This window comes from Anopheles bellator, chromosome 2 (genome assembly GCF_943735745.2).
Source record: "Anopheles bellator chromosome 2, idAnoBellAS_SP24_06.2, whole genome shotgun sequence".
NCBI classification, from domain to species: domain Eukaryota; kingdom Metazoa; phylum Arthropoda; class Insecta; order Diptera; family Culicidae; genus Anopheles; species Anopheles bellator.
The window spans coordinates 71,687,680-71,706,206 of NC_071286.1; the positions used below are offsets into that span (position 1 = coordinate 71,687,680).

The 18,527-nt window shown below is 49.7% G+C and overlaps 2 protein-coding genes across 2 annotated transcripts; both read left to right on the plus strand.

Annotated features, from left to right (window-relative positions):
- The first annotated feature begins 1,957 nt into the window (after positions 1–1,957).
- LOC131210999 (uncharacterized) lies at positions 1,958–14,389 on the plus strand. The gene is made up of 11 exons (XM_058204334.1): positions 1,958–2,006; positions 2,306–2,384; positions 8,542–8,712; positions 8,880–9,099; positions 9,754–10,056; positions 10,813–10,911; positions 10,987–11,340; positions 11,512–13,389; positions 13,557–13,655; positions 13,721–13,822; positions 14,020–14,389. Exons 3-11 carry the CDS (start codon positions 8,710–8,712, stop codon positions 14,376–14,378), a joined length of 3,417 nt encoding a protein of 1,138 aa, XP_058060317.1. The 5' UTR covers positions 1,958–2,006; positions 2,306–2,384; positions 8,542–8,709; the 3' UTR covers positions 14,379–14,389.
- Positions 14,390–14,609: 220 nt separating this feature from the next.
- LOC131211000 (outer dense fiber protein 3-like) lies at positions 14,610–15,792 on the plus strand. The gene is made up of 2 exons (XM_058204335.1): positions 14,610–15,079; positions 15,483–15,792. Exons 1-2 carry the CDS (start codon positions 14,612–14,614, stop codon positions 15,585–15,587), a joined length of 573 nt encoding a protein of 190 aa, XP_058060318.1. The 5' UTR covers positions 14,610–14,611; the 3' UTR covers positions 15,588–15,792.
- The last annotated feature ends 2,735 nt before the right edge of the window (positions 15,793–18,527 follow it).

Consider the following 18,527-nt stretch of genomic DNA (forward strand, 5'->3'; position numbering starts at 1 on the left):
TTTCTCGCATTGTAAACGAGACCTGTCAGACTTGCGGTACCGATCTGGTGCTGGTGTTGTGGCCGTGTTCGTCGACGCCCCGCAATGGAGACTGTAACCCGTCTAGTCAGTTGAGTAGGCGATCGCTTCCACCCACATTAAATGACGATGATCGTTGCTTTCGGTGACCGGAACGTAGGGAAAATAACTTGGGTCACGTTAGATTTGCAACGCGACCGCGGGTTGCTGACCGCCGACGGTGTGCTCTCGGTATCCCCTGGGCCTGGCTGACGCAGCTTTAGTTTTGTAGAGTCGGTCCATATGCTTGGCCCGACTTTAAAAAGACTTCATTCGCGACTTCATTACCGGGTCGTGCACAGTGGATTTGGCGTGTAGGTGTCCTGGGTAGGAAGTCCATAAAGTTTGCTGCCGTCCGTGATGGCAAACACGGCAAGACAAACGATGAACCTAATTCAGAGAAGCACAATTACCGGGCTTTGATGGACTACAAACATCAACTAGTTCATAAAAAAGCTCCCCAGTTTTCTGGGAGTGTACAGAGGTGTTTGATTTTCTATTCACATTTGATGATTAACGTTGGCCAAAATTTCAATACTTATTTACACACTGATGGGTGATACATTTATGATGTGATAGATTACTAATTTACGCGTTTGCAAGATAAATTTTGATTCTTTTTTCGAGACATTTAAAGCGATGTTCCGGTTGGCTCTCAGAAAGCAACTCACTGCTGGGGTATAGTATTTTTCCAACACAGAGCTCCCAAGATGTTGTTGACTTTCGCTCTTGCGTTCAAAAGCTCTCTCCTGAATACAGCGCTTCTCTCGAAACGTTCGTAGATCGGATTGTTTTGATTTTATTCCGAACCGACAAAGCCCAACAACCAACAAGTGGGTTCTCATCGAGTGAATCGGGTAGTCGCTGTGAGTTGCTGAGGCTCTCACCGCCCAGTGAACAATTTCGCTCTTCTCACCAAAAAATCCACTCCTCATCCGGTCCTCATTCGGTTCCGAACGGCTGTCTCGAATACCTTCCCCCATATAGCGTTATATGAAAGAATCGCTGTGAGGAGCCGAAAGGTCCATGGAGTGAGGAGCCGTTTAAATTCTCTCACCGAGCGGCCCCCTGTCTCTCACCTGTGTGTTCTCTCGCTTTTTTCGTTTTCTTTCTCCCATATTCCCCCTAACCAAAATGAAACAGTTCGTATATTTGGTCGGTACATTTCGATATATTTTCTCTCTCTTTTTTCGCATACACTCTTCACTCTGCACTAGCGGTTCACAATTTGGTGCGTAGCTGCTTTCGGCGCCTTAGAAAAATGCATTGCATCGTATCCTTTGCATCCCATCTGGACATCTGATTGGACATCTGAAACGAGCAAAGCGAAAACATTTCAACATTATTTGGGTGTCACTAAATACTGTCCAATAAACTTACCTGAATTATTTCTATCAGGATCACCCGTGATCGACAGAGAAGCACAAGCACTTGGTACTTTACACTTGGCACTTAGAAAAAACAGAGGCAGAGTTTTCGTCCCGATTCACCAAAACTTAAAGAGAGACTGTCGGACCCTCGGTACTTCGGGAGTTTGCCACGATCTCGCTGTCTCTGTTATTTCTATTCCTTTTTCTTTCTCTCCAACGTTCGTCTTCGACCTGCAAACTCACGGGGATTTGAAAACTCACGGGGATTCCTTCCGTTCTTTCCCCGGCAACCAACGAACGCGTCTCATGCTCACTTCGTACGCTGCGAGATCGCCCTCCCTCGGCCTCGTCGCAGGCAGAGGGGCGTTCGATCTCACTCGTCTCAGCCTTCCTCCGCCGCGTCGCAGGCAGAGGGGCAGCTTCGGGCTCTCAAAATTGTTCACTGGGGCGTTCTACTAACCGGAGAGCTTATATTAGTACTTGCCCGGATGGCTCCATTGCTCATTGCTTTCGCGGCAGTCCGTGCGAACAGAACAACGAAACTCGAACGCGAATAACGATCGGCAACGCATCCCTAAGGTAACGGTGTGGAAATACTTCTACTTGTGAAACAACAAAGACTAAAAATGGTGTGCTTGTGAATACTGTGAACGACAAACCAAAAAAGTGTCAATTTTGTATTGCAATATTCTGTGTTTTCGAAGTATGTGAAATGGCCAAAGCAGGACTTTAGAAACGCATCTCAAATGCTGCATGAATTCAATCTAAGCAACCCGTTGGTTAAAAAACTTTATTGTCGCTTAATTAACAGTGTACTAAAATCAAAAGACTGTCTATTGTGTACTAAAGTTACGCCTTTTAATTGCTTACCGTTGCAGTCTAGTGGCCGAGGTATCGAATCATTGAGAAACTCGAATAGAACTCTGACCAGACCATCGGTGAAAGGCATCCCGCGTGGTAAGTGAAGTTTAACCGTTTTGGTTCGCCTTTCGCAATTAATATTCCATTCAAGCATCATCTCAATGTTCGATCTGCCTTCATTTCGATCTGTGATTAACGTGTTTCGCTTGTGTTAACTATTGTTTGTGAGTTAACTTTGTTCCGAATTTTTCCTACGTTAACATTAAACTTTAACAATCGCCACTTGTTTTCTGGAATGCGAGGAACGCATGTGAGGTGCACCGGAATTTGGCGTGCAGCGAATGAAATTTTTTATCGATCTATCTTGATGTCACGGTTACAGTCAGCCGTGGCGTGGTGCGCGAAATCAAAATACTACCGAAGGGTGGCCGGAGAGTGAGTAGAAAAATCGCACCAGCCACGGCAAGGTAAATAAAATAAACACCGACGAGTCGGTCTGGCGCAAAAACAAGGCGTCCTGTTGCCAGGACACCTCGCGAACCGCGGTTCGAAATCGGTGCGAACTTTCTCGGACCTTCCGGGGTCTGCGTAAGGACTCAGCATACTTGCGACACTGATTTTCGACTCTCGTTTAATGGAATTGTTACCAAAGGGTTACCGAAATTATTCTACACACGGCCGTAGAATCGAGATATTAGTTGAACGCTTTTTTATGACGATGGCGAAACAGCCTTGGCGTGTCGTTTCATCAGCAGTTTATTACACCTAATGGAAAGCATTTTTCGAAACGATTCTCAGCGAAACTAACGAAAAAGTGGTCATCATCTTGAAAATGCCAGCACGTTACTTGAATTTGCCGATGGCGTGTCACCGACTGAAGTGCCGAGAATGCCAATTGTCCTTTCCGTGATGGATTGTGTACCGTTTGATGATTCAATCATGACCGAAGAAAATCGTTGCTTTCGTAATAACCTCCGTCCAATTAACCTTGGGTGATCGTGGAAAAGATCAATATTTTAATGAAGCTTCTCTCGCTTGAGAAGCTAAAAAGCATTAATATTCCGCAGCACAATCCGGAGTACGGCTCGATCGATCGCAGCTAAAGATGCCCCGAACCATTTACTAATTTACACGCTCCTTTCGGGTTCAACGGAACCGGTTCCTGTTGTGGACGAAAAATGCAAATTTCTTTTCTGCAATCTTTCCCAAATTATCATCGAAACGGATAGTTTACTATGTCGAATTGGATTTGCGGTCGCCAGGGACCGGGTGCTTCGAATCGGGTTTTGAATTAAGTCCTCCACCCTCCAGCCGACGGTTGTTTACGGTGCTGTTACCGTGGAGTTTATTGCAGACACCGAACCCTTCCGGCCGGATAGCATCGGTAACTAGCCTTGGTTGCCGACCTTCGAAGGTTTTGCGGACTCCGACGTGACACACTGCATCGATGAGCCCGCCGGTGGGTTGCCGACATTACTGCACGGCCACACTGCAAAACTAGGTCAGAAGTAACCTACGCAACATGATTCGCGAGCAGGAAATGGGGAAATACCTACCTCGCTGAGGGGAGCGTGGGACATGTTTGTTCAGGACTGGGATAGTTCCCATTTCGATAGTTTGGATCTGGCGTGCCATCGGATCGTAACCACATGGCGGTGGAGTTGATAAATTTACGATGATAAAGTAACGCAGAGGAATTAAAAGAAACATTAACAAACAACGGGTACATCTGCTTAAAAGGAGTCCCTCTGCCACCGATTTACCATTTGGAGTTTGAATAAGCCCTCGATAGTAGAAGCCTGTTCGTCGCCAAGAGGGGGTTGAAACTTTTGCAAATTAGAACCTCTCGTTTCCAGCTCCGCTTCCATTAACTGCGTGGCGTGCGGGTGCCGATGCTCTAGAATCGAACGACATCTCGTGGGGAAACCAGTTTGTAACGAGTTTCAGTTTTCAGCCCTGCCACCAAACTCCTCGTCTTTGGCCCGAGAGAATATGTAAATGCGCTGAGGCTTTCGAGGGACTGCAACGGAGGTCACAGCAACGAACACAACAACGCGTGTTGACAAAGTTGTACAGCGCGCTGCGTTCTTCGCATATTTTGGTCTTCCACAGAGTTTTATGATTAATCTGTCCGACGAATCGACTTGAATGTTTAAACACTTCCAAATGACGCATCGGGAACGCTGTGTTTTGCTTTAATGGGGAGTTTTGTTGCTTTCGCTACGTTACGGTGAAATTTAAGGCCATGCCTTTGGCACGTGTGGGAGCGCCACCGGAGATTTTTACTGCCCAACATGGTGCCGGTGCCCACGGATGTCTGAAAAAGGAGGTTGCGACCATTTTCTCACGATTTGATATTTTGCATCAATAAAAGAGAGATCAAGGAATTACGCTATCTCGTGTTCAACTTCACGTGCCACCATTTTAGCACCATCTTGCGGATTTGCTCGTAAAAGATTGAATTGAAACATTGTTTGGGCACAGAATCGATCAGCAACTACATGACACGCAATAGGGTGCAGTTCGCGTCAAACGAGGGCGTCAAAGTCAATGTCAGAGTTTGCGAGTCAGCCCAGACACTTATGCTAACTGACCACCCACAAGGCTCAACCCTGAGATTGCCTGCATTGCGGAAGACGACGTCAACCGAGGACACTAATTGATTAATGCGGATCGCACAAGAAACAATATTCAAATTCCGTTCGCCATGAAGGAGGTGCAGAAATAATCCTTCCGCCCTCAGTGGTTCGGGAACCCGTAATTAGCCGGTTGCTCCGTGGTACCGTAGCACCTTCTCGGTGCGAGCATTAAGCTCCAGTCCGGAGGTGGTGGCCGGTTCTGCGTGGGTCTAATTGGGTGAACAGGAAACATATTTCAACAGCTCACGCACGGCGAGGTGCACAGCTGTGGTTTGTTGGCCATTTAGCGATCGCTAATAAGTTCGTTAATTATTTGATCTTTTTAAAGTAAATAAGGGGCGATCAAACGGATTATTTTCTTTAATTGCCCCAGTGAAGAATAGTTTAATAATCATAACATTTTTCGAACTATGAAACGAAACATAACCTAGCATTTGTACGTGGTTTTGCTTTCTCCGTGAGAAAGCAGAGAAAAATTGGTAATAAATCAGCCAAGCAAGAAGAAGGAGGTCCATCGAGACAGGGTTCGTGACGAACGTTGCATAAATTAGTCACTTCCTGTCGTCGTCTACGACGGCCATCACCTTGCGGTATTTGCTCTTCCACTTCTGACATTGAACCCATATTTTGTTTCACTTGCCATTTCTTGCCATCATGACCGAGTCCTTCACGGGGACGTTCTGAATCCGACTCGGTTCTGACGGTCGGTTTGTCCACTTTGCAGTAAAAAAGCAACAAAAAGGGAACTCGAAACAATGGGAAATCTCATTTACATAAATAAACACCCCAACTGCAACCCTTCTTGCGGGATTGCGAAAAGCACTCACGCCGAGAGCCGCAACCGACGTCAGGGACATGATTTCTTTTACCACCACTCTTCCCAACCAGCAAGGGCCATGGCATGGCCCAGTTCCAAGTAGCGTCTTTAATGTTCCGACCGAATGCAGGTGACGTTACCTTGAAGGAGGCCCCCGGGAGCATAAAACATTGCCCTGCGCGTCGCGTGTGCCGTCCAGCGCAGCAAAATCATTTTACAGCCCCACAAATAATTTCGCTTTTCAATCGGCGCTACTGATAGCGCTGTTAATTGCACAATAAAAAAGGAACACGGTTGTTACGCGTGTCGGTTGATGAGACTTTGAGTGGGGGCAGCTCATTTCGCACTGTCCCCTCGCTTTACGATCACTCACCTTACCAAGTAAGGACGAGAATCTCACCTGCAGCCAGTTTGCCGGGTCACCGGGGCCAGTTAAAGCAACGAAACAAGCAACGAAAGAATGAAAAGTGCCCGAGGCGGCATGTTGGCCACAACAAATTAGTTATGCGATTGCCTTTTCTTTTAAAGCTCTCTTGATTTTTTTTTTCTTGAAGCCACAAGTGGCACGTTGTTCCAACCGGGAGACCCACTCTCGGGCTCCGATGATTGCTTTTGGCCACTTTTGGCGCAACCGAAGAAGTTGTCGTCACTTTAAGGCGCTAAGAGAGAGCAGAGAAAAATAACTAAAAAACAACACGTCCCTCTGGGCAACTGGCGGCAGCATTCCGCGGAAAGCAGGATTCCCTTTCCCGGGGTTTAAATGCGCGGCGCTCTAAATAGTCGTCGTGTTGTCGTCGGATTGATTGGGCTGCATTATGCAAGAACGAGCGTGAGAATGGCGCATTCAGCGTTCCGGCAAGATTATGAAACCAGAATGGTTCCTTCAGCTGCATGACGCAACTGGGCAACAAAGTGGAACTCTATTTTGCGAAGCTATTAATAACAAATTGAACCAAGATTAAGACATAGCGTGTCCGATTTAATCCTTGATGGAGTCGCTGGAAATCCACGACCACGACTCGAACAGTGTTTAAGAGCACATGTGTATTACTGAATTTTGTATTACTGAACATATAATACCCATTACTCTTAAACCTATTAATTAAGGTTCATGTTGAAACCATTTTAAATGTGTTGAAATCTGTTTTGAGGTGTTTCTTCGCAAAATGACCTTTCGCCACAATGCACGGCTGATTGGCTAGTTTTACTATTTTCGGCGAGTGTTTTTGATTCGTTTTTAATGTCCTCTACGAGTGGTTCGGGTTTCACTCACGGGCCGATACTACAATCTTTGTCTATATTCGGCCACCCCGTCCTGTATTATTCGTGTCTGCGCGCACCCCCTTAGAAGGCAAGAATATCGACTTCACAAACGGCGCGGGATAGTTAAAGAATAGCCTCGAAAAGGGGACCAAACCAAGCGCCGTTAACAATGCGCTGCGCAACTCCACTGGGACACTTGCGGAGACCCGGCGATCGATCGGCAACGCAAACCGGACGCCAACCTCTGGCACCATATACGGTGCATCCGAAGGACAAACGGCCAAAAGCCGGCAAATGCCACGAGACATCGGTTTCAGCCCCCTCGAGAGCCTGCAGACTCCGGGAGCGAACGAAGGAGCGCGAGCGGTCTCTTTGGTGTCTCGTTGGTGGCAGGGTGACATAATCAATTCCTCTCGGACTCGCTGGGCCCGGGCGAGACCAGCAATCGATGCTGAATGCAATAATTCATACGCCAAAACCAAGGCAGCTCTACACGGGTAATGGCTGACTCTGGCTGCGATCGCCACGAGACGCGTCAAGCGGCACGCCGTCAAGGAATCGACCGGAATTTCTAGTTTTTTTTTTGCCGGCAACAACGTAACTTATGCTGGGCCCCGCAGACGACGGCACCGCAAAAGGGCCTCTTACATGTGCATGTGCGACGATCTGTCCTATATTCGAGCGGACCCTTTGCGCATCGTGCGATCGAGGGCACATAGATTATCGACTCACCCACAATGGACGGCATTCATGGACCACTCAATGGCAAGGTTGGCCTGTGAAATTGAAACCATAAGTGATCGCTGAGTGCGTGGAGAAGGAATCCAGCGAATTCCTTCAGCCAGCAGTGTTTCCTACAAAGAACAAACAATTTCATACTTTGGCGATACTAAAAATTCTTCACTAATACTTCACCTCAGCTCCGTGAGCTCACCAGCAACGTAATCGAAACAACGCAGTGTTAACATAATGCACCCTGCTCACGACATTCATTGCATTCAGCGTTCTACGGTGCACTAATCATTTGCATTCTCCACTGGGCAAGACGTTTCGAGGCCTAGCTCCTGACGTTCGACTCGTTCGAAGGCCTCTACACTCTCACTGCAATCACGAACCTATGCCGGTGCAAAACTTCGACAGAAGTTCTACGGCGAAGCAGGGAAAGTGTTGGGCTTTCTTCCGGACATAGGAAGCAATAAACCAGCCCCGTTTCCCGTGGTCTGTTTCCCCTAATTATAACTTGCTCCGTGTGCTCCGCTGGCTCGCGAGCGAACGAAGCGTGACCGGGGTGGCTAATTACACGGTGCTGCACTTGAACTCCGCCCCTTCCTATCCGCGATCCGCGAAACATTATGCAAAACGCTATGCTCGGCGTGCTTCGATCACCGAAAAATAAAGACCAATTCATTGTAGCCTCCTTTCGCACACACTAAAACCGGGTGCTCTAACCGAACGGACAGCAAGCCATGAGCGCTGGCAGGAGCGTGACAGGAGCAGTGAACATAAAACAGTTTCGTTCGAAATTCGCTTTCAGGTTGTTGATTTTGCCTTCCCCCCCGGTGTGACCCTTCACGCCCTTGGCCGCCCCTCGCCGGTGGTGAAATTTTCGTGTGAAATTTTACCACTTTACCGTGAGCTCTCCTCCAAACACGCGGTATTATCTTGGATTTCGGTGCCCGGCTGAAAGGCGTTTCGAAGCAAAATGGTAAATTAGCGTATGGTTGTGTTCGAAGAAGCGACGAAAAAGGAAACCTTTCCGCCACCGCTACTTGGATGCCAACGAGACGTGGCGATTCGGTTTCAGTTGGAGGTTCCTGCCATATTTGGTCGAGAAATGAAAATAAAACAACGCTCTTCACCATCCATCCGCAGGTTGTCCAGACGAGTGTTAAGACGAGACATCTGTCCACGGCGCGAGTCAGCAGCACCTACCGGCAGCACAAGAGCACCAGCTTCAAGAGGCGCTACAAAGATTCCTACCGCGTGATGGGCGGATTCGAGCAACGGCCCTGGACGCCGACCAAGCGGCGCGGCCCGATCGCGGCCGAGCACCGTGGCCCCGGCCCACAGTATCTGCTACCACAGCTTCTCGGTAAGTCGCCCATGTTGACGATGACTCAGCAGCGGTGCTGGTGGATTCCGCGGCGTGGGTGCATCGGATATCTGATCGCCGCGAGAGTTAACCCAGCTCACGAATCCGACCACAGCTGACTAGGTGACCATGATCATCGATCACCACCGTCTAATGACAGTTTGAATTTCGATCGGTACGTGATGTGTTCCGTCTTTCGACATCTGAAGGCCGTGCTCTTGGGGCGAACGTCAACCTGACCTAACCGATCGGAAGTTCGGCCGACGTACCGAGACTCGGCGGGCGCAAGTGCGCAGCAAGCATTGGGGGCTTTGCATTGGGCAAAGAAAGAGTTCCACATTACCGTAAAAGGCGATACTGAGCGCAACGGAACGTCGGTCCGATTTTAGGCGGCCCAGTGTACCACTTCCTGTGTATGGTGTTTGGTCGTAATAAATATTTATTCGCAACCCGAACGGAATTATGGCCAGCTTAGGGAAGCGGCTGGCGCGACGATCGCCCCAACCGGTCCTCCCACGTATCTCGGCTCCTGGGACGATGGGTTGGCTAGCGAATGAGCGTCGATGAGCGTTTGCTAGTCTCAAATAGGGGAAGCACATCTGTTCGTCCGCAGCAACCACACTCTGAGCTCTGTTTGTTTCGTGCCCATTTTAGGTACGAAAGTGGTAGACTCCAAACGGCAAGCCGCACCCGCCTACAGCTTCGGCCAGCGTCATAAACCGCGCACGGAATCGTTCAGCCCGGGCCCACTCTACAACATCACGGGGCTCGGCTGCAAGGGCAAGGATGCACCGCCGGCGTACTGTCTGCAGAGCCGCCCGAAGGAGATACCGAAGTATCTGACACCCGCGCCGGGCGAGTACAACATCGAAAAGTCGGACAAAATGCTGGTCAAATCGGCCCCGAAGTACACGTTCGGGGTGAAGAAACCACCGAACCCGACCAGCCAGACGCCAGGTATTTGCGGCTTGCGGCTTTGCATAAGGAGGGCGCTTGATGTGCGGGATGGTGACCAAATGCTTTCCACCAGCGGGGACGAGGGTCGAGCACTTCTCGCATCCACACAGCACCCGAACCGCGGATGGCCATGCGCCATGTCCGTGTGTGGTTCATGCAGATCATCTTCCCAAACATCTCATCTCTCGGTTCACGTTCTCTATTTCATCCATCCGAACGAAGCATACCATCCATCCGGCCATTCCACTTTCGCCACTCATCTCTACCATCGCGCCACCTTCACGAGATCACCGCCATGTACACGCCCACCAGAACAAAAACAGACCCCTTTAATCATATGAGAACTAGATAACACACAGTGCAAAACACAGGTGAACTCTTGGTTTGTGCCGCTGCCGTAGCGCATTGTAGCTGCCCCACTTTCCTGGTAGATCCTTGTTAGCTAGACACACTTGTTGCACCATTTGGTTGGAAGTTTTTTTTTGCTGTTTTTGCACCGAAACCCGTAGCCCGTTGCATCATGAATCAGTCCCGGTGTAGGTAGCGCATAGTTTGTATTTCCAGTGTGAACAAGAACATGAAACATAACAGAAAAGAAAACAAAAACCGAATCAAACCGATCCTTAACCTGATTGCTTTCTCTGCCGGAAGTACCTCCTTTAATACCTCCCTCTCGCCACTAATGATGCCGCGAAAGGGCGCTCGTTCGCCTCGAGATACGCAACAGCAAAATCAAAACCGTGCAATATCTTTTAGCGCCCGGTGACTATAAACCAGAGCGGGTGGTACTAGATAGTGCGCCCAAGTTTTCGTTTGGCATCAAAACCGAAAGCAAGCTGCGCAGTGACACTCCAGGTGAGTTCCGTCAGGTTCGGTGATCGTTTCCGGTATGGCTGCGATAACATTGTCCTTTCGCTTGGATCCTTTCAGCCCCCGGTACTTACTCGCCGGAAAAGGTATTAAAAGACAAATCACCGAAGTACAGCTTCGGGTTGAAAGTGATACCGGAGAAGCACGAGGAGACACCGGGTAAGCGTATGGTGACGAAAGCGCGATCCTTTTCATCAATTACTATTCTTTTAGCTCCCGGTGCATACGAACCGGAACGGGCTCTAGCGCTCGATAGAAGGCCGGCGTACAGTTTCGGTTTGAAGACGATCGCCGAAAAGCCCAACAACACGCCGGCACCGGGAGCGTACGAGCCGGAGAAGGTGAAGCTCACAATGACACCGTCGTACAGCTTCGGCATTCGACCGACAATCGACAAACCGAACAGTAATCCTGGTAAGTGAGCCTTCCGATCCGCTGGCCACAGACACACAGTTCACTGGTGCACTGGTAATGAGAGTTGAATTTCCCAATCATCCCACGTTTCTGTTTCCGCTTTCCGTTGCCATCGTCTTCATCGCTGCTTCGCTGCCTGCACACCGCACACCATCGCTCCCCAAATTGCAGCACCAGGTGCATACGAGCCCGAGAAGGCGAAGAAGTTCATCGATCACTCACCAGCATTTGCATTCGGCATGCGCATCAATCACGATAAACCGAGCTGCACACCGGCCCCGTCCGCGTATCAGGTGGAGAAGGTGAACCTAGATCACCAGCCGGCGTACAGTTTTGGCATGCGCACGAACGTGGCGAAGCCGAACCTGACGCCGGCCCCCGGAGCGTACTCTCCCGAGAAGGCTCAGCACGACGGAGCGCCCAAGTACAGCTTCGGGCTCCGACCGACAATCGACAAACCGGACGGCGTTCCGGCGCCCGGTGCCTACTCTCCCGAAAAGGCCAAAGTAGACAGTAGCCCAGCTTACAGTTTCGGCGTACGGGGCAAGCAGGAAAAACCGAGTGCCAATCCCGGCCCAGGAGCGTACGATGCGGAAAAGATGCTGGACGGGAAATCACCGTCGTATTCGTTTGGGTTGCGACCGGAAGCGGGTAAGCCCAACGTAGGGCCCGGCCCAGGAGCATACAATGCGGATCGCGTCGATAGCGGCGTGCCGGCATACTCGTTCGGTGTGAAACACAACCGGGATAAGGTAGAATCGATCCCAGGGCCAGGAGCGTACGATGCGGATAAGATTAACGACAAGATGTCACCGGCGTACTCGTTCGGTGTGAAAACGAACCTACAGAAACCGAATGCTGTGCCTGGACCGGGAGCATATGATGCGGATAAGACGAACGACAGAACGGCTCCGTCTTACTCGTTCGGCGTTAAGCCAAACCTCGAGAAGCCGAGCGCCATTCCCGGGCCCGGTGCATACGATGCCGAAAAGGCAAACGATAAGTTCTCCCCAGCGTACTCGTTTGGTGTGAAGACAAATCAGGAAAAACCCAACGTCGTCCCAGGTCCTGGAGCGTATGACTCCGATAAAGTCGATAACTCATCTCCGGCGTATTCGTTCGGAGTGAAGACACACCACGAGAAGCCAAGCGCCATCCCCGGACCGGGGGCATACGATTCGGACAAGCTGGGGGACAAATCGTCTCCAGCCTACTCCTTCGGAGTGAGGACCAATCGGGAGAAACCGAGTGCCATTCCGGGGCCCGGAGCCTACGACTCGGACAAAGTTGTGGATAAGTCTTCTCCCGCGTACTCGTTCGGGGTAAAACCGAATCTCGAGAAGCCCAGTACTATTCCCGGACCTGGTGCGTACGATTCGGACAAAATGATTGATAAGTTCTCGCCAGCGTATTCGTTCGGTGTTAAGACAAACCTGGAGAAACCCAGTGCTATTCCTGGACCCGGAGCCTATGACGCAGACAGAGCGGCTGACAAAAGCTCTCCGGCGTACTCTTTCGGAGTAAAGACGAACCTGGAGAAACCTAGCGCTATCCCTGGCCCGGGTGCATACGATGCGGATAAGGTTACTGACAAGAGCTCTCCCGCGTACACGTTCGGTGTGAAAACGAACGTAGAAAAGCCGAGCCTCATTCCTGGACCGGGTGCTTACGATAATGAGAAGGTACACGATTCCACAACTCCGGCGTACACGTTTGGCGTGAAGCCGCAAACGACTAAAGCGAACCCAACGCCAGCTCCCGGTGCCTACTCACCGGAGAAGTACACCTACCACAACCCAGCCTATACGTTCGGTGTTCGGCCGAACATTGACAAAATCGACAATATACCCGCCCCGGGAGCCTATAAACCGGAAGCGGCCAAACTGGACAGCACTCCGGCGTACACGTTTGGCGTTCGTCCGTGCATCGACAAGGTGGACTGCACCCCGGCCCCGGGCACCTACTCGGTCGAGAAGGTGAAGCTAGACCATGGCCCAGCCTACCCCTTCGGTATCAAGGTGAACCGAGAGAAACCGAACGAAGTGCCAGGTAAGCGATCCAGGGCTAGCTCCAAAAGTGACGTCACTATGCACTAGCTTTTCATTACTGACTAGTGAGTAGCGTTCGTAGTTCTTGCTAGTGTTCGATCGCCAGGTAGTTTGTAGAAAGACTGTACGAATATTATCCTTACACGAAGTTTTTGTGTCTTTTCGCAGCTCCCGGCACCTACAATCCCGATAAGGTTAAGATCGTTCACGCTCCGGCGTACAGTTTTGGCATTAAGCATAAAGGTGAAACTCTCAAGGATACCCCGGGTAAGTCGTGAGATGGCCGCCTTCGCCCCCCACCCTTCGCTTGAACGATATCTCGCTCGTTGCAGCTCCCTCGGCGTATCAGCCGGAAAAGTGCAAAACCGACTGCTCGCCGGCCTACACGTTCGGCGTGAAGGTAAATCACGAAACGATCACTCACGATGGCCCAGGTAATGCTTGCTTTTCGTTTGCGCTTTCCCACGCTTTCGGTTGGCTGGGTGCATGTGCTGCATCCGTTCGTTACTGTTCTGTGCATGCTAGTGCCAACCGCCCCCGGTGGGTCTCCCGTTACCTTCGTATCGTTTTTTACCGTTTTCGGTTCTTTTCTTTTCTTCTGTTTGGTTACCTTAACCGTTGGCCACCTAAGTGAACGCAGTAACAACAACCATAACGAATGGTGACTCGTCGGTTGCTTCCAAGGCGATGGTGATCAGCAATGGCGGTTCGTCGACCGTCAGTAGCAACACCGTTACCACAAGGACTGGCTCGGTGCAGAACGGAAGTGATGGTCAAAGTACGGTGACGACGAAGACGATCACCACGACGCAGACGTCCGGTGGAAGCATGAAGGTGATCCGCGAGCGGAAGACCACCACCGAGGAACGTGCATCGGCTTCCGTCGAAACCGTCGGCGATGGGCTGGTGCCCAACTGCATCGCCGGTGTGAAGCAGTTGGCCAACGTGCAACACCAGCGCATGGTGTGCACGGGCCACTTCCGTGCCTAGAAGATCGGCCACGACCTGCGGATGGCATTTAGTTTTTATTATCCTTATAGTTATTCGCTATCTCGCTCCCCCGTCGCCAGACACTTCCTACTACTGTAGACGTTACGCTTTTGCATTCTAGTTCCGTAGCTCCGTTGCTGTTGTGTTTTCGAGCGTGGAGTGTTCCGACTTCCTGATTGGTCTATCCCTCCGTAGCAGCTCCCGTAATGCTTCTGTTTGCCTAGTATTTTTCCATGTGGCACACGGTTTCGACGCCCCGAAAGGCTTGCGATCGTCCGCTCACCTGCATTGTGCTGTGTTGTTCTAGTTCTCAAAATACTGGGAAAAGGGGTTCTCCTATTCGAAAGCGGAAAACAGAGGGTCCTCCATTAGGTGATCATGGGCTGCATGATCTTGATCGTGTTTGTCTATTTTTTGCGTTCTCGCCACTCGTTTCAATCACAGCCCCGAACGAATACCACATCCCGAATGTGCTCGGTTCGAGTAAGGAAGGGCCGATCCGTTCGGCCCCAGCGTACACAATCACCGGCCGGCAGAAGCAGACTCTTCCTGAGTGCATTGGGTTCCCCGGTCCCGGTCACTACGATGCGAAAATCGATCCGCTGGTGAGACGGGCACCGATGTTCTCGATGGCCACCCGCTTCCGTCGGCCGACGGACGAAGCCCTCAAGCCGGGTCCGGCGGCACACTATCCGGAAAAGGTACGACCATCCTCCCAGCTTTTAACGGCTCTCGTTCGTAACATGTTTCTATTTTCGTTCGACCTTACACCGTCACGAATGTTACCTTATATCACGCATTTTGTTATCGGTTTTCACTTTTTATCGTTTCACCGGTTTCCTGTTTTGTTGTATTGTGTGGCGAAAGTAGGGTTTAAACTCGTTCCGAAGCATTCCTGCCTATACCTTCTCCATCCGGCACTCGAACCACCTGGCACAGCATGCTCCCAGAGCAGTCGATTCTTTGAAACGCTACTTTTGGACGTGAGAAGGGGCCGTTGTTGTTCTGTTTTTTCGGCGTACCTGTTTGTGCTTGATTTTTGTAAACCCATCCGGCGGACCTCATGCCCCATTTCATCGCATTATCACACATCGTGCTCCGCAGATCAACCTCGGGCATGTACCGGCCTACAGTTTCGGTATCAAGCACTCGGAGTACCTTGGGGACTTCCCGGAACCACCGCGCTATCGCAATCAGCTGGCCATCTAAGGCACTGGGTCTATTGTCGATGATAAAATCGCCGCTCTTCGAGGGTCGTCACAGGATACGCTTTTTGTTAACGCCTGCGAACCACTTTAAATGCCTTTCTACGACAGAACTGACTAACTCCACGCTGCCAGCAGATCCGAAGCGCTAGGCCTAGGAAACCGTCCGATGTGTAACTAACTAACATTCCACGAAGATGAACTCAAAATTGTGCAAAATGAACCGAACCGGAAGTGTTGGAACTCATTCCGAATCTCCGAAAACGAACATCCGAACCGGACCCATGGTTGAAAAGAAACTGTCTCACAGGTAAGTTCGAAACTGCGTCAGGATACAGGAAGTCGTTGGATGCGCGAAAGCTTCGAGACGTTGTACTAAATTTGTTCAAAGCTTTCCAAAAGCTTTATAGCATTTTTTCCTTCGTGCTATAAAATCACGGCTGATACTATAATTATATTCAGGACTTTCCAAATTTGATTCAACTTAACTTTAGTTGAAAACAAAAACAAACATTTTCATAACCTTTGAGGAACTCTCATGGCATCATCTTCGTACATCAGCAACGACTTCTGTGAGGTAGGAAAGTCATAAAAACATGTTTCTTTCGGTAGTGTTTGTAACCTATCAATCGGAAGAAACCGTTTCGCCTTGCTTCCACATTGAACTGGGCATAGTCCTGAAAAACGTGACATTAAACAGACAGCCGAAAGGTCCATCATGCGGAGTTAAGCATTTCGTCACGTATCCCACAACCCGGTTTCGAAGTGGAATGGCAATTTATAAACCAGGATATGCAAGATTGTTGCCTACTGAAACTTTTACTAATTAGCAGCAATTTTTGGACACCACCGACAGTTTGTAACCGTCGATCCGACAGTTATGTGGCCTATTTGTAACAATGAAATGAAATGAATGTTGTTTAAATCGATTAACCACGAACGCGGTTGAATGTGTAACGTAGTGTCCTGTTTTTAAAAAATACCTCCAGCTTATTCATCTGAGCAAATTTTGTATGTGCATTGAATTGAAAAAAGGTTTACGTTTGTAGCTTGAATTTCCCAAACGTTTCCAATTTGGTACCACTTTATTTTCTTATACAGACTTCAAGTTTTCGATTTTCAGCTCAGCAAAAAAGCCAAAAAAGCTCTGCTCTTAATGGACAACAATCCTAACTTTGGTTCCGGCACCGGTCCTTCGTCACCTGCGGCGTACCATTCAATTATCTTCGCACGGGCACAGATAATGATCAAAAAGCTATTAATCAATTTCTGCGTTGGCCATTTTCCCTCGAGCACCGTCGTGCGTTAGACGTCTGTCACCAGAGCTTTCGGTGGTGCAGAAAGTTGACAAAAACCGTCAAACGTAGCGGAATAGATAAACGGTGCTGCGGGCGCCCCGAATACGATCGTTAGACGAACGCGGGAATGCGTATAGTTTCTCACGGGAGTTGCAGTTCGTGGTCCGTGATGTATGAACGCACTCAAGGCGCTCTGCACCTCCGTCGACAGACATAATTTGCAGAAGTATCGAATGGCAACTCGCGGACGAGTTGCCCCGAGGACGATGGCTCACACGGGAAGAATGGGAGGAAGACTGTTGACAGAATATTAATAGCGTTCGTACCAGACAGGTAGCACGAGCCCCTGCGGCAAGGACCTATTGCAGTAGGGCCTTGGTGTTCGGGATAATCAGTGCTAGGGGGCCCATGGTGCCCTGGTTGAGAGCAGCTCGCGTGCAGTAATGGGAAGTTGCCTCTATCAATCATCGGTTAGAGTCTTCACCGCCATAATTTTTGACTTACCATGGAACATTTCCATTCGTTTTCTGAAGGCACCTCGGAATTGGGTAAATTCGAAACGATATGTGTCTTTCAATTGAGTCAGCCTGTTCGTTTGCGAAGTGTTGTTTCTTGTATGCAGAAATTAATATGTCTTTAAATTCCCAACATAAATCATTCTCGAGCGGCGCAAGCAAAGCAGTAAGACACGACCTCCTTTGACTCACCGACCCCACTTTGGGAGCAACCTCTTTCATGCTCACCTGTGAAAACTTATTGCTTTGGCACACCTTTTCACCGGTTTTCCCGGCATGGGACCGCGTTTCTCGTTTGTTTGCTCATGTTTCGCTCTTCAACGCTACTTTCGTTCCCATTTCAGGTTTGTATGTTTGCTGCGTAAAGGGCGCCCGGTTGGCTCGTAACATACTGACGACTAAAAAAATCGGGCACAGCCAACCAACACTTCAAGGGCGCGCATGGCGGCGAACTAATAATAATGTAAATATCGCTATTTGCCCTCCAACATGATGGCAGTGCCGCGCAGTGGTCCTGCTGATGGCGATGAAGATGAAAGGCGGTCCACCGTAAGTTGCGCACGTGAGCAGATCTTCACCCCGGCGGTTGCCAGTGAACTTTCCGGTGCTGCTCGTGGGAGAAATGGGCTTCAAGTACGCCGCTCGACTGATGTAACGATGCTCCCGTGTCCTTTAGTAGGAAGTTTGTCGGCATCCTTTGCTTTCTTCGCCTCGGCTGCGCAGGACACCAAATGTGGTGCTACAAACAATGAACTACAGACAGACGGCCAGCATGAGGGAACATTTGCAGCGTAAGTTTAGAACTGTTTTTGGAGTTTTCTCTGGTTTTGAAGTGGCGAGAGATTTGCGATTTTAATTGTCACACCCTCCAAGGCGAGAGCGTGATTGAGTAAAGCAAACAATAGACACTCAAGTGTGTTGCTTCATTTCGTCGGCCTTGCAGGTGGAGATTGGTGCCTCGCGGCAGTCAACGCAATGAAGCAACACGAGTTGCTGGAAACGACTGTTAGGAATACTAATTTTGGTTGTCTCTGTCGGGACACACTTTTTGCATACCTTAATGATTCCTCATACAATGGCTGTACGCTATTAAGATGTTACGAGGGTCTCGTTTTAAGTCTGAATATGACC